This window comes from Ambystoma mexicanum, chromosome 8 (genome assembly GCF_040938575.1).
Source record: "Ambystoma mexicanum isolate Mex_15411 chromosome 8, UKY_AmexF1_1, whole genome shotgun sequence".
In the NCBI taxonomy this organism is placed as follows: Eukaryota; Metazoa; Chordata; class Amphibia; order Caudata; family Ambystomatidae; genus Ambystoma; species Ambystoma mexicanum.
In genome coordinates, this window is record NC_090929.1 from 173,156,968 (window position 1) to 173,180,344 (window position 23,377).

Here is a 23,377-nt window from a genome sequence, read left to right on the forward strand (position 1 = left end):
GAGTTCATGAGCGCCAGTGTACGGTCAGAAGGAAGCATTGGGGGGACTGTCATTGTTCTAAATGTAATGCAGCTTTGAATGGTAGCACAACACTTCTGAGATCACTCATGAAGGCGGTTGGTCAGTCATACATAATGTAAATGCAATCCCTGTTGAACTTTCACCGTGGATGGGAAGAGTAGTGGAAGCTCCCCAAGAAAGGAGTGCAGAAGAAAACAACTTACCTCATGCCTGACAGGATGCTGCTTGGTGGTGCAACAGTGCACGTGTGCGGGACAGGAGTGCAGTTGCTGAGGGCCCTTAGCTACTGCTCTCCTCAGACTGCTATGTCCTGTGCCCCCCTCATCTTCACCTGGCTGTCACTTTATAATCCACGCTCTCAGGGCACACCATGGAAAAGGAAGAGGTGCTCCCAGCTGTTCCATATATATGGTGGCCATTTTGGACACATTACCCATTACCTGGAAAACACTGGGTGAAAAACGTGGCTCTGCTTGAAATGTAATGTCTGATAGATGAGAACAGATTCTCATTGTTTGAGTATGTGCCTGCTACTTTCTAATTGTATGGTCCTCTGGATAAAGGGGCCATGCAGGACTGAATTCCTTGCATATTTTCTTTCTGAAGCTAACGGAGTAGGAAATGGGAGAATCCCTCGTCTTTTTTCATCTTCTTTCTATGTAAAAGTGATGTCAAATTTTGTGTGTCGGGTTTTTGTTGTGCTCATTTATTGTGTGATCACCATCCGATGAAGTAGTAGCAGGAACTTCGAAAGCTAATGGAACTACCATCTCAGCGTAATATTTTCATTTAGTCCATATGACAGTGCCTGTGTCCATGCCGTGCCAGGGGACGGGGAGACTGACCCCTGATGCCCCTATACGTGCCAGAGTGCGTGCAGGTAGGCCCCCTCCCACTACTTCATTACCTTTAGCAAGGACAGCACCATGGCAGGAAGCCAAAGGGAAGATGCCGGTCCAACAACGCAGCGTCATACCAACCTGGCAGCAGTGCTGCGCCCCGCCATGAGGAGGGATTCCAGGCACAGGGAAGACACAGAATGGCTGCGGAGAGAGGGGGAGGGGCCCTCAACAGGAATGATGCCACTGGAGGACTGCCAGGAGCCGCAGTAGCACAAGAAAGAGCGCGGCTCCGGCAAACAGACGGCCGTAGCCCGCGCACAAAAGAGACAAGTCCATTAAATCACCAGCCCACCAGGAATTCTTTATCAAAAATAGGCCTGCAAGAAGGCCTGTAAGATGGGGAACAACAGTTCGTAGTCCATGTTAGAAACGTGGCAGGGACTTGTGGGAAAAGGGGGGAATTTAATATCCCTTCTCATACCTCCCTCAACCTTCACTATGTCACACCCCTGGAGACAGGTAAGCAATAGGCCAGGGTAAGTTGGCCAATCCTGGGAGGGCGTTGGCTATGTTAAAGGTAAGCTGGGGATGGTGTAGGTGTGGGGTTGTTGAAAGGTGAGGTCAGGAGGTGGAAGAAGGAGGATTGAGAGACCAGAGGAGGAGAGCGTGGAAGGAATGTGGAGGTTGTTGGAGAGAGAGGTCTGTGGAGTGGTTGTGCGTGATTGGGAGGAGTGAGTGAACAACTAGTAGAACAGGAAAAGAAGGGTGGCGTTAGTGGTAGGTGCGGAGAGGTAGTAGTAGTAGTAGTGACGAGGAGGTGAAGTAATAGGAATAAAGGAAGAGAGGTTAACATTGGAGGGAGTAGCAAGGCGATAATCAGAGGTAGCAGTTGTAGTGAGTGAGTGGAGGAGTAAAGGAGGGAAGAAGTGAGGAGGAAATAAGGTCACATCAAAGGGTGGAGGTAGGAAGGCGGAGTATAACAGCAGAGGGATAGTAGAGTGGTGGGGAGGAGAACATCGAGAGACACCAGATCAGGTGAGACTTTGCACACATGCCAAGAAACTGAAACCGGGTGGAAGAAGGCACCATTCCTGTACACCCTAGAAAACTAAGCAGAGCTAGGAGGGAGACAGCTGGATGGCCCCTAAAGAAATAGGTAGCCATTGATTTAGGGAAACCATCCATAGCTCAAGTCAGAAAACAGACTGGTAGGTGTCACTGGTCGGTAGTACCAACACCTCTTATAGGCACCTGGGCTAGGAAGGGGAAAAACCGGAGGGAATCGAGACAGAGTGGGGCGGCCCTAGTGCCAACAACCTCAAGCCCAGTTAGCCCTAAAATTCCCACCAGCACCTCGATGCCCGCGGGCTGTGTGAGCGCTTTAAAAATGCAAAAATAATCCAATAAAAAGGTATAAAAATATGGATTTTGTTTGGTTTTATAACTGGTTCAACACGTACAACTCTTTCTCGGCACATTACAAGGAATGTCATGAGACGGGATTGTGTGAAACTGCAGACATCAAAGCGGAACAAGGCAAAAACATGATTTTAATATTAATCTACCATGGTTAGTGGACACTAGAAATAAGGTGGTCTTGGTTCTTCCCATTTCTTACAGTAGTTTCTAAGAATGCAGATGTCCACAGGAACCAGTATTTATATATAGAACTGGTTCATTGAAAGAAACAATTCTGTAGCTGCTGCTCGAATAGCCATTGGCAGCCAGGATGGCTGAGGTCACTTGGTATAAGGTATTTGTGGCTCTTCCCTGGCTTGAAGATCTCATGGTATTTTCTAAGAATGTGAAAACCTCTCTTGCATGACTTGATTTTGGGGAAATAAAGATTTTTGAGTTTTTCTATGGGTTTTTCTTGTACTCTGTGACCGGAGGGGGGCTGGAAACATGCTTGTTGCCAGATATTTATTTTTGTATGCTGTATATTCGGTTGATGCAGTATTTAATATTTTGTTGCAAAGTGTTCCAACACACAAACCAAGTGTTTGTGTGATAGAAAGCAATTTAATAAAGTAAGATAAACGTGTATAGTCATCATCTACAATGTTGCAAGCTGTCACTATAGTATTTTAATATGTGATTTCCTGGCCAAATTGTAGCAATGTGGCTATGGGGGAGCCTGGTACTTTTTGCGTCAGCAAGTCTGCTGAGAATATGGTTAACCTAGTTAATATCTTTTAACACAATGGTCCCCTGTGTGGTGGTGCACAGCCAGCCAGGCCCCTGTGAACTGCCAAAGCTTCATTGGCGGTTTCTGAAAATGCCTTTTGGGTTTGCACACATCAGCTAAACTAGGAGAGTGCACTGATGAACGTGCAGCATTACCATCGAGCTACCATTCCAGAGCATCCTTCATAGTCCATCCGATTATGTTTCTGCTGGTGTGTGGTGGGGCAGAGTTAAACTGAACAGGTGGATGGATTCTGCGAATCATTATGATTCCAGGAGCAAAGGTGTCTAACCATTATTATGTAACCAGAGATTGTGGCAAAGTCCCATCCTTGCATATCCTGAAGGTCAATGTCCGCCCCTCGTTCCGTGATGTAGCCCTCAGAGGAGGTATATGGCGGGCCTCCCCAGCCTCACCTGCGGCTACAACAATGCTACTCATATTCAATCTTGGCCAGGCAAAGTTATGCTACGATGCAGACAATGGGCCTCATTACAAGCATGCCGGTCCGGAAACAAAGGTGCCAGTGAGCTTACTGGCACTGTTGTTTCTGGACCGTCATACTATGACTCTGCGGGCGGGACGGCACCCACCCACAGAGTTTATGGCAATCGCACCATCGCATCAAGCAGAGGGTCATAGGGACGGAATACAAGAAACTCGATTTGCAGGAATTACAAACAAACTCAGAGGCAGCACTGCAAAGCCTCATTTTGAAGTAGCCACTTAAGTTATCCAAACCTGCACACCAGCACAGCTACTTAACGGATGATGTTAATATACTGTTACAGTATCACATACTACTTCAAACCATTATAAAAAAGCACAACAAAAATCGACGGATACAAACTGCAAACAAAGATAGAAATAACCTTTTCTTCTATATTGAATCCATACTTGCACCTCTTGATGATCCGCTAAACACAATGAGCGGGGAAACACGTGTCGGGGAGTAACATTACAAGGGTTAACTTAGAAAATGTTGGAGGAAATATACAATAAGAATGAGGAGCTTTACTACAAGGATAAACTCACAAGAAGTTGAGAAATAAACAACAAAAATGATAGCCCAGCAACAGCTGGGTATCGGATTTATAACAGGGAAAAGAGTATAGGAATCATACTAATGAATGGAGTGAATTCAACTGGTAATTGACTATACAAACCCATCAACCAATTGTATCCCAGTGATTTGTTTTTACAATTTAAATGAAGTAAATTTAAATTGAACTTCTATCTACAAAAAATAAAAATTTCTTTTGAAACATTAAATAATCTGTTTTTGTGTCATCTATTTTTGAAACACTGAATTCAAAATTATAAGGTGGAAGCGCAACAATGGACCTTTTTCTTCTTTATTGGCTAAATCCAAAGCCCTGATCACCCTCAGGGAAGCAAGTCCAAATTAGCAGCTCACCTTTACTCTCTTTAGTTCCATCTTTACAACAATCTATTTTTTAGGTGAGCGCCAGCTCTGGCAATAGGCTGATTTCCTTTTTACCCACAGAGTTTTCACGGAAGCACCAGCACCGTTAAGAACGGTGCCAGTGTTTCCGTGGTCCCCATTCCCATCGACTCCCGGACTCTATAGGAATGGGGACTTACAAATTACTGGCGCCTGACTTCCCGGACCGCCAGGGTTGTAATCCTCAGTGTTACCGGGAAGTCAAGTGCCAGTAATTTCGTTCGGGTCCGGCGGCAAACCGCAGGTATCACCAACAGGGTTACCGCCAGACGCGTAATGAGGGCCAATTTATTTTAATGGTGGGTAGAACCCGAACGGACCGCAAAACTGATACAGCAGACACCTCTCCCACAAAGAAACAGCACTTGGCATCATCGGTTGTGGTGCCAGATGTTCCTCAAGGCAAGGATAACCGTCACAATAACCTGGCCAGTACGACGAAAGGCAAGGAAGACTCTACGCCAGACCACGAGAAAAGTGCCAGACATTTTAAACCCCAAATAATGTGAGTGACCTTACACCAGAAAGGCTGAGTCCTTTTAGGAGAGGGAAGGACTGAGAACCACAATCCTAAGAGAAACATGACAAGTCTAGGTTTTGTGTAGCCACCCCGATGGCCATCTCTAAACCCAATACCCTACTTTGTGTGCTTTCCAGTAACCACTTTGATTATATTCCTTGGCTTCAGTTGATCCCTTACCATGGCTTCCTTACCTGATCTCTTTCGATAGTCACTTCTTCCATCTGTTGTAAAATGGCCTCGATTCGTTCTTTGTACATTTTGGAATCCTTCCTCAGTGTCTGGCACTGCAGTTCGGCCACTTCCTTCTCTTCCATGTACTAAGAAGAAGCAAGATAAAAAGTGGCTGAAGAATGAACGAATGAATTATAAACACTTACACAGTACCAAGACTGACTGACCAGGGCCTTAACGGTGTCTTGCTTTTACTATAATATCAGATTTGACTTCAGTTATGATTAAGTACCATAAATGTGATCGTTCTATAAATGCCACATTTTCTGTAGATTGAGAATCAAGACAAAGAACTCTGTACTCATAAAATACAGCACAGAAGACTCACCATTTGATGTACACAGAAGCAATTAGTAATGAGCTCATATTTTCTGCATGATAGTTTGTTGCACAATCAGGCCATTTAAGCTGCTGCTTAGGATGCAACCACCAGAGTGGGCCATCACAAATATTTGGAGAAATGGATCTCCAGCCTAAGGTAGGAGGAGAGAGCAGAAGGAGCCACAGAGTCTATGCACACTTGTTCGGGGGTGGGGCTGGATGGAATGAAACTGCTCTTTGGCACCAAAGGACTCCTTTCTTCTGACATGAGTTCAGATGCAGGGGCTTTGGGGCCAGAGCAATGGGAGGAAAACAAGGTGCAATTTGATATGGCTGAAAGAAAGGACATCCACCAGATAGCTAGTGCTGTCGAGTTTAGACCTCAATCACCAGGCATCACTTTTAAACCTTTGGTTTATATAAAGTTGTCTGGACTTCGGTCAAAGTTTCATATTGGGCCTCATTACGACCCAGGCGGTAAGTTACCGCCTGGGCCGTGACTTTACCACCATGGCGTAAACTACGTTTACGCCATGGTGGTTGGCGGATTTACCGCCCCATTCCAACCTTGGCGGGGCGGTAAATCCCCATTTTCCCATTTACCCTTCCCCATTCCCATTTTGCCCCATAGGGCATAATGGGAGTGGGGAAGGCGTTAATTACGCCACCGTAAATTACGGTGGCGTAATTAACTCCATGGTCCCTTAGCGCCATGGATTTTAACACCTGCTAAAAGCAGGTGTTAAAACCTCCATGGCGCTAAGGGACCTCGTACTCAGGCGGTAAGGGTCGGCGCTGTTTACGCCGCCGTAAACCCCTTACCGCCTGAGTCGTAATGAGGCCCATTGACTACTAGGAAAAGTAAATTAAAAGTGAAAATGTTGTTTCTTCCCAGTAGAGATCCTAATTCATCTTGTTTACGGCCAAATGGGGCCAAAAGGCCACCAAAATGGCAGAGGTTGGGATATACAAGGTCAGTTTACATTATATTATGATACATAGACTGGGGTGCTCAGCAAGAGCATTCAGTTATTTAGGCACTGCATCCCAGTATGTGGAAAGTAAGTTCAATCATTTGAACAGAATATAGGAAAGCCATTAAAGGTGCAGAAGAGAACCATACATCTTTTGTTGAAGTTCCTAATATTGACAGTATGCATCCTCGCCTAGAAAAATAATGATAAACCAAAACAATGATAAATGTTCAGATCCCTCAAATCAACTTTGAAAAGAACCTTTAAAAAATATATAAATCCTTGTATAGACTTGTTATGGGAACATAGGTGGCTCTGCAGATACTAAAATTACCATATGAAGAAGGCAGGGATACAGATATCAAGTTGCAAGCTATTAGCCAGCTATACAATGTCACTCACCAGCTTAATTCTTTCCATTCAGACAACACACAATGTCTTACTCGCCAAGAAACAATTATCACTAGCCAATGGCTGGTGGCTAGAGTGAATTTTGAGCCCTGAAGCGGATATTGCTTTGGAAAGCGAAGAATTTAGGCAACAATATATGTGCAAATCATAGAACAGTAGTTCACATCACACCATTAGCAGAGCTATGTGTATTGAAGGAGTTTGATAATGAGGCTGTTAACCAATATGGAGAAGTAATACGTGCCATAATCTGGGTGACTTGCACGATTATGGTGATTCATTGGCTTAACAAACATATGAGCTTGCGAAAATCCCACGCTGCGGCCAGGAACTGTTGGCCAGACATTCCAGAAATATCTACAACAGTAAACATACAGCAATGGATATGACTAATGTTATTCTACATAATTTAGTTTGCCTTCCAAAGCCCAAACACAAAGTCTCATGAGTCATGTAAGGACTCCATTTTTGAGCAGTTGAAGATTTCATGAATTTGAATAATATAGGGAAAGGAGTTGCATGTGGTGAGTAGAGACGATAATCGTACAGCCCCTGAAGTCGATTCCTCTGGCCTTCCAACAGATCCCACAAGGCAAGAATGCTGCACTCCTGCTGCTGCTCATTTACCAATAGCTATGGTCGGTTGCACAGGCCTCAATTTAAGGGGAAGTGTGGGTTGTCCAGTCTTTAGTAGATCTGGGTTGTTTTTTTAATTCAAGGCTTATTACGTGGGTTGCAAGTTGTTTTCGTCCCTGTATCCTACAGATCTCAGATGTTGTGAGGGTGGGGTTAATCTAACCTAGAATCCTGACCCGTTGAATCTGATCCATTCTCTGTCATTCAATCGGGAACGGATGCAGTTTCTTCCTGCAACAGCATTAAGTAGGGGAAATCAATTGCTCTCTGAAGGTTTTTATTTGTAATTATTTCATTTAATGAGCGTTTTCACCAAAACACTGTTAGGGAGAATTCTCAATTCTGTGTTAATTCCCTTCTACCTTAGAGACCCTCAGCTCTTTTGCTGGACTTTTCATCCTGAAGAGAGCGAGCCCTTTTTCTCACTCTCTCATGTATTTTGTTCTGATTTCAACCCTGTGTTTCTTTTGGTTTTGGAGTCTGACAAACTTCCTAGCCATCATCATTTTACATTGTGACACACAGCACCCGCAGTGCAGTGTCACAGAGAAATCCTTTGGATTTCTGCTAAGGTTTAAATACCTTCTCTTGGATAAACTACTGTTTCCAAGAGCAGTAAAATGAAATTGACTTTACTTACCTTTTTCTCTTTGTAAACCCAGCACACACCATCTTACATAGAGTGCTGGAGGGCCATCCTACTATCCCCTTTGTCTACCTTCTCATGTAACATTTTTATGTTACCCTTTCTACAATTAATGGCTGGTGGCAGTGGTTTACTTTTTCGTACCATTGTGCGTTTTTACCGCAGGCTCAATCCTCAGCTGCAGTATTGCACCCATGGGTGCCCATTTTGTCAAATTGGCCCGGTCTTCTTTTTTTCACCATTTCTTGTTGGAGATTTACTCTGTGTGCCAAACTAGGTCTGGTCCCTTTGTTCATTTTGTCTTTGGCGGGATTCACTGGTGAAGCCCGCCTCTGGCTCCAGCGTGTCTGGCAGGGCAGGAAGCGAGGGAGGTACCCAAAACTCCCTGTGCTTATTCGCCTTGGTTACCGGAATGAACCCAAAGGTGATTGGCCGCTTGGCTGTCCTTGGAGGACAGCCAGCCTGCTGTGTGAGTGACAGCTAGGCTGCGAATGAATGGGAGAAACTTGCATAAAAGGCGAGGTCTTTTGCAAGGAAGGCTGAGTCGACCACTGGACGAAGGAACCGAAGAAGAAACTGGAAGAGAAGCTTTCTGCACCCTCCTGGACCGTTGATTTGCCCGGTGAAGCTCTGCGGCAGTGCTGAAGCCCCGAATTTCTAATTGACTAGAGAAGCCCGGAAAGGACGACTTCTCCCCGGTTGGTGCGATCAATCAACCCCAAGATGAACTTGACTGGGACCCCTCTCTCTGCTGGCTGTACTTCACTGCAGCTGCAGGAACGGAGTGCCAGGGGGACAGGAACACCAGAATCGAGTGCATCGCCTTTAAGCCGGACCCGAACTCCAGGAAGATCCTCTGGACTCGAGCGAAGCAGGACTAATCAAGCCTGAGCCACCTCAACAGAGTGCTGGAACCCAGAAGCAAGGAAAGTCCACAAGGTGTCCAAGAACCGCTGTGGTACTATTTTTAAGTAGCTGAAACCGCGAAGTGCCGCTGATATGGATTGTGCCCATTGCTGCCGCTGACCTTCGAACTGTAGTGCCGGAGTCCCCAGACGTCCTTCCTCTTGTCCCCACGACTGAGGCCCAGGAACAACAGGATCTTGCAGACTACAACAGGAACAGAAGCCAGCTGGAACCTTTTTCTTCAGACTCAAGGTACTGTGAACTAAGGGGTACTTACCCCTAGTTGTGTGTAGATTGCTTGCTCTCACTGGAGACTTGCATTTGCTGCCTTTTGAAGAGTTGCTTGCATCTTTGCTTCTCATAAACCTCCCAGCTTGTGGCCCAACAGTGATTCTATTTACAACAAAACTCTCTTTAACATTGTGCAAGACTTTTGTGCTAATCTTCAAGAAGTGCCTCAGCTCCCCTGGACTTTGCTCAATTGACAGTGGCTGTCCTGGCTCCCTGAAGGCTCTTCTTACCCTCTGACTTTGCGTTTGCATACATGCCTTACTTGTATAGCTGGGAAAGGGTTAATCTATATTGCATTGGAGGATTCAAAAAGTGCTTACCTGTTTTAGAAACGTGTTAACCATTGTTTCCTTCACTGACCTTTTTCATTTTTGCCATAACTTCAGTATTACAATTTAAGTGTGAAAAGTGAGATATTAATGTCCACAATGTCCACCCAAAAGGGTATCTACTTACTTGATTGAATTGAAGGAGTGTATTGTTGAAGTATATTTTAAGTGTTGTATACTGCTCCCCTTCTAAAGAAGGCTTATTTTAAAAATGGACTGTTACATTAATAAATAATTATTTTATCAAGAAATCTTGAGTATAAGTGTTATTTGAATACCTGTCACTGTGAAACTCTATGTAAGCCCTACAGCTCACATTGACCCCTCTTGAGATAAGCCTGGCTGCTCGGTCACTCTACCAACATGTGTAGTACAGGCTTATACCAAAGGTTGGGTTACCTATTGCCAAGAGGACAAGGCAGGTGTTGTCTCCCACAGGGTTACTACATACAATCTTGCCTAACAAACACTTTAACAATGTTTTACAGCAGTAAAATAGAAATGACAATGGTGGTAGAGTCAAAACAGAAGCTAAGCGGATGAAGGAGAAAGAAGATGGGTTGCAATTGGAAACTAAAAATATGGTAAGTAGAAGAAGCACGAATCGGTAGAGGAAGAGAATTCCATTGCTTAGGTGCAAGGAGTGAAAAGGAAAGCGCAAGGTGGCTTAGGAACAGAAAGAAGAAAAAGCAATTGAGAACGAAGAGAACGAGAAGGGGTGTAAAAAGACACAACAGAACACAGATAAGAAGGAGCAAGACCATAAAGGGCTGCAGATCCGGCATTAATCTTGCACATAACTGAGGCTGCACTGGTTACAGACGCCAGCTGAGACATCAAGGGCATCATGAAAGTGTGGCACAAAGCCAGGTGACTACTGGAACACTGAGGAGGCGTCTGTTGAAGAGAATGAGCCGACCGAAGTTTTGGATCAGGTCAGCAATGTGAAGGCAAGATGGTGGAGTCCCGATAACAAAGGACAGAGTGAGGATTGCAGCTGCGAAGAGCAGGAGAATCAGAGGAGTACGCCACGGACCGAAGGTCAGGGGCGCCTCCAAGGGATGCACAAGGGGGGCCATGGCCACCCTTATAAAAACGCTGGCCCCCCGAGTGGCCACCATGTGAAAAAAGCAAAAAAAAAATACTTCGTTTTTCGCACTGAACTGTGCATGGACAGTAATAAAATGCCCAGTTCAGTGCAAAAAAAAAAATAGTATTTTTTTGTGTGCTTTTTTCTTGCCGCGGGCTCGGCCCGCAATGGACTGGACTGGAGAGTCAGAGAGCAATGGTGGCCCTGCCCCCTATTGATGATCGCACATGCTCAGTGCCAGTCGATCGACCCGGAAATAAACACAGCCTGAGCGCGTGCATTTCTGCTTTGGCTCGTGCTGGCTCAGGCTGTGTTCCTTCCAGGTGCCGGCAGTGCACAGGGTACTGGATTTTGCATGAATACTCTCTCTGAGCAAGATTACGAACTGGTCTTCAAATCAGGATTATTTTTACATAACCCTAAACAGCCGTCAGGACATGGTATGTAATACTGTGATTGTAGATGAGCTGTGCCAAACAGTAACATCGTGGAAGCTTGCAGAGAAGCAAAGGCTTCATAACAGCAATTGGCGGGGTTTTGTGGCTGCATAGAAAACTATATGAACCACCTTACTACTTGCAGGTATAGTGTAACGAACTTCTCCATGTCCCTAACTTCAATGCTACCACTGCCTGCTTCAAAGGAATAGCAATGTGCAGTTTGGCTTTATAAAGAATAATGCCCACACGTATCCAGCACCCTGGATTTTCATACCTCTGCCACTTACACTGCCTATATAACGCACAGTGGGTGTGCGTTATCCCCTATGCCGCTCCCAGCCTATTCCCTAGGGGTAGCAATAGCCGAGGAGTGAGTGGAATTTTGTACGGGCAATATATAGATATATTAAAGGAGCCTGTACGGCTACATGTCTACATTAATATGTTGCATGAACAAAGTCAATTGACTATTTTACAACAGTGGAGACGGAAAAATGACATGTGTATATGATGCAGACTGTAGATTTGTATATGGACAGCACACCTTTTGAGGGTTTCCTCTTGACACGTGCACATGTTGCTTTTAAAAACACTGCTCAGATACTCCAGAGGAGGGGGGGCAAGAGGTCCCCTATGGCTCCCCTAAATGTATTCAGCCAACTCGCCTCGGAGACCTGATTGCAACCTGCAGCCATTGGTTTAAATCCCAACAGGGCCGGCCAAGCACACTCCAATGGCCATAAAATGAGTACCTGAGCTGGGTTATTATATCCTTCACAGATGGTTTTCCAATGGGCTTTTCCTATTATAAAACTCTTCTGTGAATTAGGCCTTTAGAATACAGAGCGGGTGAAATTCGGAGCCAAACACTACATAAAGGACCCATGGGGGCTACAAGCTTCTCCCATGTGTCCGTAAGTGTTCACACTTTAAGGATTACATGTGATATGAAGATTCAAGGAGAGCCATGCCATCGGCCAGTTCTGATGTCATAAACAAACACTACACTACAGGCGTAGAGTTTTCAAACCACATTTACAAGCTTAGAATAGGATCTGCCAGTTCCGGCGCTACAGTGGAAGGAGTACGGGGTAGGGAAGCGAGCCGCTAAGGCACAGTAAGAACCCGCCCCCCATTATAACATTCTGCGGTGCCGCACGCTACGGCACAGTAAGAACCCACCCAGTATAATATAATATTTTACGGTGCTGCACGAGCGGGCACACTGTGATTTAACTATATAACGGGGGCGGGAGAGAGCTGGCCCCGGCCTCAATGCAGAGGCGGATCGCAGAGGAAACAAGCCAGGTGGACCAGAAAGAAAGTTGGTGCCAATCTCAACGCAGAGGCAGACCACAAAGGACACAAGCCTGTGAAGGGTCTGTGTAGCAAGACAGAGAAAGAACCACAATAGCAGCAGTGAGATGCACCAAAGGGGGCGGGGGGCTACGAAGACGCACAAAGGCAAGCGGGGAGGACTAAGCATGGGCTGGGATACGTGACAAAGGAAGGTGTAGAGGTCTGTTAAGGATAAAAGCCCCAGGGATCTACTTGATACGCCAGCATAACGGGTGCAACATCGAAGACTCCAGGATCCCGACACAAAGCGAATGGTGCACCGGCGCTCAGAGGCACAGCACTGAGCTGTGGCTGGCCCAAAACAAAAAGGGCTAGCTGGTGCCTTTTTTCAACTTGACGGGGGTATCCAATACGGCGCAGTTTCCTTGCTTCAACAACGTTGCGGTGGAGAGGTACTTCTGGGGAGCATGCCACGCTGAACGTTACAGAGAGTTGTCCTGTAGAGAATTATCAGTTAGCTCACCTCCGGAGACTATGAGGCAAGACCGATGCCCTGCAGCTACACGGGTCGATAAACCTGAAGACTGTGAGTGTAGCCATAGGTCTTGCAACTACAGGTGGCAGCTAGCAGCAATGCTACAGTACAACAGAAATAAGCAGAGAAGGGGGGGCAAGTGTGCATACACCTATAGACGGAGAAGTAATGGAATCGCCACAGCAGACCACCGCAGATAATATCACTAAGGAGGAGACACAAGAAGAAGATAAGTCATGGCGTGCAAGAACCAAAAGGGCAAAGGAAAACAGCTCACCTTGGAGGCATGCACCAAGTCAGCGTGCCCATTGGAGAGCCCAGCTCAAGCAACTGCAGCATCTCAAATGGAGCAGAAGCTTGCGGAAGGAGATCAACCGATTCTAGTGGCGATAGCATCTCTGAAGGAGACACTGGAGGCTAAAATAGACACCATTAGCATTGACGTAAACCTGCACAGACAAGATGCAAGGGCACTCGCAGAAAGTACATGAACGCTTGAAAAGTCAGTAGCTGTAAATACAAGCAACCTTAAAGACACCACGGAAAAAGTCTGGGTTCTGCAACAACAAGTGCCTAATCTGGAGGACAGAGCTGAGGATGCGGAAGGCAGAGCCAGGTGAAATAATGTGAGAATTATTGGGCTCCCAGAAGGGGAAAAGGATCAAACCCGAAGGAGTACGTGGAGTCTATGCTGCAGCAAGAAATAGGTCCAGGCACTCTTAGTCAAAGCTTGACAGTGGAAAGGGCAGATAGGTCTTTAATGAGCAAGCCACCGCCAGGAGTCCCACAAAGGCCAATAGCTCGGATTCTGAACTATTGTGACAGGGAAAAAATCCTGGAGCACTTCTGAAAAGGGGATGATCCAACGAGCCTCAGCCACGATAACGGCCTAGCCGGACTACACCTTGCAGGTCCAGAAGCAACACATGAGCTACATTGCGGTCAAGAGGAGATTGCGGGTGGCCAAATCAGAAGTACATGCTTCTGTATTCAGCTAAATTGAAAGTGATCTATAACGGCCGTGCAGTTTTTTTGACAGCCCAGAGGATGCACATACATGGATGGATGTGCAGAACCTGCCGACTGGGGTAGAAGGAGACCCAAGGAGTCAAGAGTAATCACAGGCAGTGGACCAGGACGTTTATGTCATGGTGCCTACCCCCGGGCATCCGGATCGAGTCCATCAGCCCCGGGAGCAGGCATCCAGATATTTATCAAAACCCCAACAGCCCCGGCTGAGGGCTGTTTGGGTTCAGTCCTGGCGCCTTAGGCGCCAGGCTCATAATAGGAATCAGTCCTGGCACCATAGGCGCCAGGCTCATAGACATTACTTACCTCATGCAGACCATGCTGCCACTGAATCCAAGCCAACGTGAGGCTTGGATGGGACTATTTTGTTACAGGGACTATTTTTTACTTGGCTGTGGTTCTGGGGAACTTCTTACCTGGAACTACTTTGGAGGCTATTTAAACCACGCCCGATCAGCAGCACACGCGTCACGTTATTCTGCATTCTGCAGCGTAACGCTAACCGTGCCTGCAAGCCTGCATCCAGTCTTCTGCCACGCCCGCCTCGAATCCGGAGCTCCTAGGAAAAGGGGAAAAGAAGGAGAAAAGGTTAGATAACGAACATAATTTTTTATTCCTTACCTGATTCCGGACCCAGCACGTCTCCAAGCCTGGAAAGAACATTATTCCAACAAGCGTCGCATCGCCAGCTGCAGCGCCGCGTTATACTCACCAGTCCACAGCATCTTTAAACTCGGAGCTCTCTCCATCTTTTTCGTCGTCGAACTCCAGCATCTGGGGAAAACCAAAGAAACAACAAGGTGAGCCCGGAAGCCGACAAATATCATCACTTACCATAGACTTACCTGATTTATCACCAGAGGCATTACCCTTTAACATGCCACATCTTCATATGCCGCACCTATAAAGGGAGAGAAAACAAAAAATTAAACTCAGGCAACTTTACCGGACAGTGTTGGGAAATACAGACTCTTACCCAAACGCCATCAGCTACCTCCAGGCAATATTCCTTTGGACCCAGTGCAATTCTAAAGGGAATGGAACAAGAGTGAACATCGGACATATTGAACTCTTTTGAACTTTATAAGCCCCAGAGTCAATAGCCGGAACTCCTCCAGTACCTTCAAGCCAGTGAAGTAACTGGTATCTACGCGCCCCTGCATGCCAAGCAGGATGGAGAGCTCATCATTTAAATACATAAGGTGAGCTTACTAAAAGGAAATATCAGAGGTAACTAGTGGGGAGATCGGGAGCAGCGGGGGGTCCTTGCTAAAATCCACGGGTGGCTAAATCCCTTTCTCCACTTGCAGGAGAATACTTCTTCGGGTCAAGCAGACGAAACTAGGCGGGCCAGTCCAAACAGTCATCTCTGCACTACGCATCACGTTGGTGGAGACCGCAGCTGTCCGGGTCCGACCGACGCCCCTGTGGGAACCAGGTGAGCGTAACAGAACGCAAAGCCTATCCACAAATCCCCACCCGGGCGTAATGGAAACCTCAGAAACAGACCAACTAGCCCTATTGCTAGGGGAACTTAGGGCAGAAGTGCATTCTGCGCGCCAAGAAACTAATGCCCTCAGGAGAGAACTGATTGTCTCAAAGGAGCACAATGATGATTTGGCTAGACAACTGCTGCAAAACCAAGCTGGGCAAACACCACTACCTGGACTCGGGGGGAATCCAACCCCCGTTTCATCCAGCAATCCTGTGCAAGTGGTTCTACCAGGGAGCATTCCTTTAGCTCCACCCGAACGCTTTGCTGGGGACCCGAAAAGGTTTGCCGTGTTCATGAACCAATGCTGCTTGCACTTTTTATGCAGACCTGAAGCCTTTCCAAACGACCAAGCCAAAGTAGCCTTTGTACTATTATACCTTAGTGGCAGCGCAGCGGATTGGTCAATTCCACTAGTCAACCAGGATGACCCTCTTCTTCGGGATTTTCAGGATTTTCAATTAAGCATGGAAAGACTATTCGCCAAACATTCACAGGGACAGGCCCTAGATAACGAACTTTTATCCCTACGACAGGGTAGCCAGGATCTGCTAACCTATATCGCAACCTTCAATAGGTTGGTGGTGGAAACCGGATGGCCTGAGGCAAAACGAATTACATTATTTCATCGTGGACTTCGGGGTGAACTCAAAGATGTACTGGCCCAAGTTGTGAATCCACCGCAGGATTGCGCAGAATATATAGACTTAGTGGTCCAATTAGACCACCGCCTTCAGACTAGAAAAGCTGATCGAGCTAAGTTCGAGAATCGGGTATTGGTTAAACCCAACGTTACCCAAAAAGGAACAGATGCACCAGAACCTATGCAGATCGGGGGGGTTAAGGCACCCTTAACTCAAAAGGAAAGAGAAAGGAGACGGGAGATGCAACTGTGTCTATACTGTGGGGCCTCAGGACATTTTCTACGGGATTGCCCTATAAAACCATCCAAGAAAATAGTCGGAGTTGCTGACAAAAACCAAACAGAGCCTGATTCGGGAAACGACCACGCCCGACAAGCGTAGTGGTCCCCTTGCCGAGCTTAAAGAACGACACTCAGACCTTGCACCTAATCATACCAATGGTCCTTCTTAACCCAAGGCAGCCATCACGTATGCACGCAGTAAGGGCATACATTGATAGTGGGGCCGTAGGAAACTATATGGACCACGAATTGGCTTCTGGGATGAATCTACCTCTCTGCAAAAAGACCACTTCGGATGTCATCACCACAGTCGACGGAACTGAGATTGCCTCTGGACCTGTAACTCATTCCACTACAGAGATGACACTGTTGGGTCAGGATGGGCATCGAGAGACTATTGTGTTTGATTTAATCAAAGCCCCGCAGTTCCAAATAATACGGGGATACCTTGGTTGGAAACACATAATCCTAGTATTGATTGGCGAGAGAAGAGAATAACCTTCCCGGATTGTGCACACATCTGTTACCGGGAAAAGACCTTGAACAAAGGCCTGGCCACAGTTACTAGCCCAGCAGTGCAGTTACCTCAGGAATATCAAGAATTCCAAGACGTTTTCCAAAAAGAACAGGCAAACACCTTACCACCTCACAGATCATACGATTGTTAAATCGATCTCATACCCGGTGCACAACTTCCATGCAGTAGAATCTACGCCCTTACGGAACCCGAAAACCTTCACCTACGACAATGCTTGGACCAATACCTTGCTAATGGCTTCATTCATCCATCCAAGTCCCCTGCATCCTCAGCTTTATTCTTTGTGCCTAAAAAGGAAGGTGACCTTAGAACGTGCATAGACTACCGCGCATTAAATCAGATTACGGTGAAGAACCGATACCCATTGCCTCTGATCCCCGAATTACTAGACCAAGCAGAGGATGCTAGCATCTACACTAAATTGGATCTTCGAGGGGCATATCATCTGGTACGTGTAAAAAAAGGCGATGAATGGAAGACTGCCTTTCGCAACAAGTACGGATTATTCGAATATCAGGTGATTCCCTTCGGTTTGTGTAATGCACCAGCAGCCTTCCAGTATTTTATGAACGATGTCCTTCGTGAACTCATTGATGTCTGTGTTGTCATATACATAGACGATATTCTGGTGTACCCCTCTTCAGAATCAGACCATGTTAAGCACGTTCGTGCAGTCCTCGAGAAACTACGCCAGCATAAATTATATGCAAAATTGGAAAAAATTGTTTTTCATGCTACAGAAGTTGAATTCCTTGGATTCATCCTGACTCCAAAAGGAGTTCGAATGGACTCTCGAAAGGTGGACGCGATTCTCAAGTGGCCATCACCCAGTTCAATTAACGGGGTATAAAGCATGCTTGGATTTGCTCATTTCTACCCCAGATTTAGTCCGGACTTCTCACATGTTGTACATCCCATCACAGCACTTTTACGAAAAAACAAACGTTTCTTGTGGATCGAAGAGGCTGAAAAAGCCTTCCAAGAGCTAAAATTGAAATTCACATCAGCACCTGTCTTAAGGCATCCACGCCCGAGCTTCCATACATAGTTGAAACCGATGCCTCCAGTTTAGCCATGGGGGCTGTCCTATCCCAGAAGGATCCTGAAACCGGTCAACTTCATCCAGTAGCATTTTGGTCCAGAAAGTTCTCGGCACCCGAGTTAAACTATGCGGTTACCGATAAAGAGCTGTTAGCCATCAAATCCGCCTTCAAGGCTTGGTGCCATTCGGTGCCAGGCATACCATCACTGTAATAACAGATCACAGGAACTTGCAATATTTGAAGACAGCCAAGGCCCAATCATCACGTCAACTTAGGTGGGCACTATTGTTTGCAGAATTCGATTTCGTGATCACTTATCGACCAGGTTGTAAAAATGGCAAGGCAGATGCCTTATCCCGAATAGGAATGGGAGAAGCATACTCGAACCCAGAACCGGTACCTATGATTTCAGAAGAAAGAATTCTTGGCATAACTGCTCTACAGACTCTGGAAGATATTCATTTGAAAATCCAACAACTTTTCAATTCAGCAGCCCCGCAGGACTGGGTTAAAAAGGGCCCAGATTACTCAGTCATCAATGACCTACCTTACTATCAAGGGCGTCTATTCTTACCACACAAGGAACTACAGGAACTAGTCATCTCCAATTACCATGATGCCTTGATAAAAGGGCACCCAGGTATCGCAAAAACAGAAGCTAAAGTTAAAAGAAAATTCTGGTGGCCCACCTGGCGAAAAGACGTAAAGTCATTTGTACTGTCTTGTGGCATCTGCGCCCAAAATAAAAGTCAGAAGAAAAAACCAGCTGGTCTTTTACAACCTTTAGATACTCCACCCACACCATGCCACACTTTGTATTTGGACTTTATTACAGATCTACCTCCATGTAATGGATTCAACACCATTCTAGTTATTGTAGATCTTTTTTCCAAGATGGCCCACTTTATTCCTTTAAAAGGATTACCTTCGGCTTCAATTTTGGCCAAGGAATTTCTCGAAAACATTGTTCGAATACATGGATTTCCTTCCGTATTGATCTCTGACCGAGGTAGTCAGTTCATTTCGCAATTTTGGAAAAAATGTTGTCAATAGGCGCAAATCGACGAAAGGTTATCAACAAGAGGAGCAACCAGACTCTTGAACAATACCTACGTTGTATGCTTCACCAAACCGAAAGTAATTGGAAGGCTATTTTATGGATTTCTGAATACGCATACATTCAGGAACCGGACAAAGCCCCTTTTATACCATATATGGACATCATCCTCGAACCTCAGAACTCGATTCGCCCCAGCACTTAGAAATGCCGGCAGTTACTCCTCTGCACTCAACTATTACACAAGCCTTTAAGGAGGCAACAGAACATTTGAAACAAGCAAAAGCGAAATACAAGAAGTACGCTGATCAACACAGAAGTGAGACTCCACCATACCAGATTGGGGATGAAGTCTGGCTGGCTACAAAACACATACCTCTGAAAGCAACCCGGACCTTTAATCATAGATATTTGGGACCTTACACCATTAAGGCCATTATCAACCCGGTGGCCGTCAAATTAGAATTACCCTCTAATATGCGGATTCATCCTGTCTTTCATGTTTCACTTCTAAAACCAGTTCAACCCGGGACCAGATTAACCAAACCACCTGACCCCATCCTAATAGATGGAGAACCTGAATTCGAGGTAAAAAACATCCTGGACTCTAAGATGGTTAAATCTAGACTTTTTTATTTAATCGACTGGAAGGGTTACGGACCTCAAGAAAGGTCATGGGAACCTAGCGACCACATTCATGCTCCTCGGTTGGTGAAAAAATTCCATCGGAACTTCCCAGACAAACCAGGGCCAAGGGGAAGAACAGCTTTAGGAGGGGCCTTGGGGGGGAGTGCTGTCATGATGCCTACCCCCGGGCATCCGGATCGAGTCCATCAGCCCCGGGAGCAGGCATCCAGATATTTATCAAAACCCCAACAGCCCCGGCTGGGGGCTGTTTGGGTTCAGTCCTGGCGCCTTAGGTGCCAGGCTCATAATAGGAATCAGTCCTGGCGCCATAGGCGCCAGGCTCATAGACATTGCTTACCTCATGCAGACCATGCTGCAACTGAATCCAAGCCAACGTGAGGCTTGGATGGGACTATTTTGTTACAGCGAATATTTTTTACTCGGGTGTGGTTCTGGGGAACTTCTTACCTGGAATTACTTTGGAAGCTATTTAAACCACGCCCGATCAGCAGCACACGCTTCGCGTTATTCTGCATTCTGCAGCGTAATGCTCACTGTGCCTGCAAGCCTGCATCCAGTCTTCTGCCACGACTGCCTCGAATCCGGAGCTCCTAGGAAAAGGGGAAAAGAAAGAGAAAAGGTTAGATACGAACATCATTTTTTATTCCTTACCTGATTCCGGACCCAGCACCTCTCTGAGCCTGGAAAGAACATTATTCCAACACGCGTCGCATCGCCAGCGTTATAATCACCAGTCCACAGCATCTTTAAACTCGCGCTCTCTCCATCTTTTTCGTCGTCGAACTCCAGCATCTGGGGAAAACCAAAGAAACAACAAGGTGAGCCCTGAAGCCGACAAATATCATCACTTACCATAGACTTACCTGATTTATCACCGGAAGCATTACCCTTTTTTTTATTTTTTATTTTTATTATTGAATATAGTTGAAGTTATATCAACTTTTTCAATTTACAATTTATAAAAATAGAAAAATCCATAAACATCAAATCCAAGTAACACAAGTATTCATTAAGGTTTAAAAGATGCTAAAATATCAACAAGTAAAGAACTCTTAATTTCATTCCATGTTTAGGGCTTTTAAAAAGTTGATGGTTGCAATTCTTATACTCATACATTCAGTGGCTGCCATGGCGATCCATCTATTTCTTGGGTCAATTTGTGCAAAGTACGCAAAGTGGTTAGCAAAGTGCAGTTTTCTCAAGGTACATAGCGCAGGACAGTTCAGTAATAAATGTTGTAGAGTTTCGACGATCGTTATATTTTTGCAAAACCTACACCAGTTCAGGTCAGAGGGAATTTGCTTTCTTTTTGTTTTAACTTCCCGAGTGGGCCAGATGTTAAATCGCAACCGCAGAATGGCCATTCTTGTAGCAGCAGATGGTGCCAAACGTAAATACGCAGCTATATCCTTATAACGCTTGGGACCAAAAATTGCAGGATCAAAGTCTTTGTAGGTTAAGCACTGAGTTCTTGTATCAATCCAGTCTATCATGTATACCTTTTTCTTGGCTTGCTCTGGGTGAAGTACCAGAAGTTCAAGTGATATATCAGCGTTCACCATGATAGATAATATTTTAGAAGACCAATGTCTCGGAAATTTTTCTGCAGAGCTAAGCAAATAGCTAGAAATAGAAGATAACGTGGAGGTATCACATGGGGCTAATATACATTTACGAAATAGGGCACATAGACGCCAGTTATATATGGCAGTTAGAGAGGTTAATCCCAATTCATAGCGTATCAGCACTCCAGGAATACACTGTGGAAGGTGTAAAATTGCACGCCAAAACTTAGCTTCTAATACATTAAGAAAACCTGAGGGAACAATTAATGTCTCTAAACCATAAAGGATAGTTGCCACAACATTCTGATTCCAGTATATAATGGCAGCTTTGATAGAAAATTTGCCATATTTAGAAACAATTACTCGAGTTTGACAGATTGCCGTGACTAGCTTATGTTTAATTTTATTCAAATGTGAGTCTAGCGTTGGACAACCATCAAAAATTAGGCCCAAGTACACGTAATTTGGTACTATCATTATGGGTATTCCCTCAATTTGCCATTCTAACGAGTGTTTACGTAACCCCTTCGGGACATATGTAACGATTTGTGTTTTTCCAGTGTTTACTACTAGTTCATTTTCTTTAAAATATGAGCATAGTGCTGCCAAAAGGTTACGTAAACCACTGGGAGTTTTAGACACTAAAACCAGATCATCTGCATACCATAAGGCACACATTTTTACACCATTCAGTTTGGGAGCATCAGTTATTATTTTGCTAAAGATCCAACGTACATCATTAATGAAAAAATTAAACAGGGCAGATGCTAAAATGCACCCCTGTTTCAATCCTCTAGATGTTGGAATTGGGGATGAAAGCAAGCCCTCAAAATTCAATCTCACATAGACTTTAGTGTGTGAATGAAGGGCAAAGATAATATCAATAAGAGTTTGAGGACACTCCGCTTTGCGTAACTTATCTATGAGTTTTGGTCTTGAGACCGAGTCAAAAGCGGAGTGAAGATCTATGAACGCAAAATATCTGGCTTGTCTCTTATTAACTGCTTGTTGTCTTATAGCATTTAAAGTAATTAAATTAATGCCAGTACCTAGTCCTGCAACAAAACCAGTTTGTGCTGGGTCACGTTGATATGCTTTATTTGACCAAGCATTAAAATCTCTTAATACCAACCTAGAGAAAATTTTGCCTGGAACATCCAATAACGTTATTGGACGATAGCTCTTCGGGTCCATGCGATCACCCTTTTTATAGATCGGAATGATCACAGAAGAGCGCCATGAGTCAGGAATATTTTTGGTTTGTATGATGTGATGGAAGGTATTGTTCAAAATTAGTGCCCATTCTGTTATATTTTGTTTGAGCATTAAATTAGTAAGGCCATCCAGACCCGCTGCTCTAGATGAGGAAGATGATTTGATAAAATCATGAATAATAGATCTTGTACAGTATAAATCCCACCCGTTCCCAGAGCTACTGTTGTACCTATAACCATTCATCTTATAATCATCATATAGAGCAGCAAAATGTGTGACCCACACCGATTCAGATACTCCATTGAGTTGTGTATGCCCTTGAGGTGATGTATTACATTTGTTCAGCAAATCCCAGACCAGTGCAGAATTTTTGTTACGACAGGCTACCAAGAAGTGTTCGCTGTCTATTTGATACATAGTTGCTCGCCTCAAACGCACCCAATTTCTATATCTCGAAGCAGCAACTTTAACTGCCTTAATTTGATCAATCATGGGGAGTTTGCGACATTTTCTGATCTCTCTTCTGTAAGCCTTTTTTCTTTCGGAGAGAGCTATATCAAACCTGTGCACATGCCTTTTAGGAGATTTACTATGAGTGGGATAGAGATTTGCAAAGGTGCTTAACACGTCTATATACGAGCCAGTCTTATGTAGACGGTGGTTATCTAGTATAGCACCATTCAGGGCTAGTAATTTATTAACCGACCATTTGAAGCG

The 23,377-nt window shown here is 45.2% G+C and overlaps 1 protein-coding gene across 2 annotated transcripts in view; it reads right to left on the reverse strand.

Moving 5' to 3' along the window:
• Window positions 1–23,377, reverse strand: part of CARD9 (caspase recruitment domain family member 9) — a 496,386-nt gene that overhangs the window by 140,740 nt on the left and 332,269 nt on the right. For both annotated transcript variants that reach the window (XM_069609572.1, XM_069609573.1), the window contains one exon: window positions 5,231–5,356. In XM_069609572.1, the coding sequence (XP_069465673.1) occupies window positions 5,231–5,356 (126 nt within the window). The remainder of the gene's footprint in view (window positions 1–5,230; window positions 5,357–23,377) is intronic.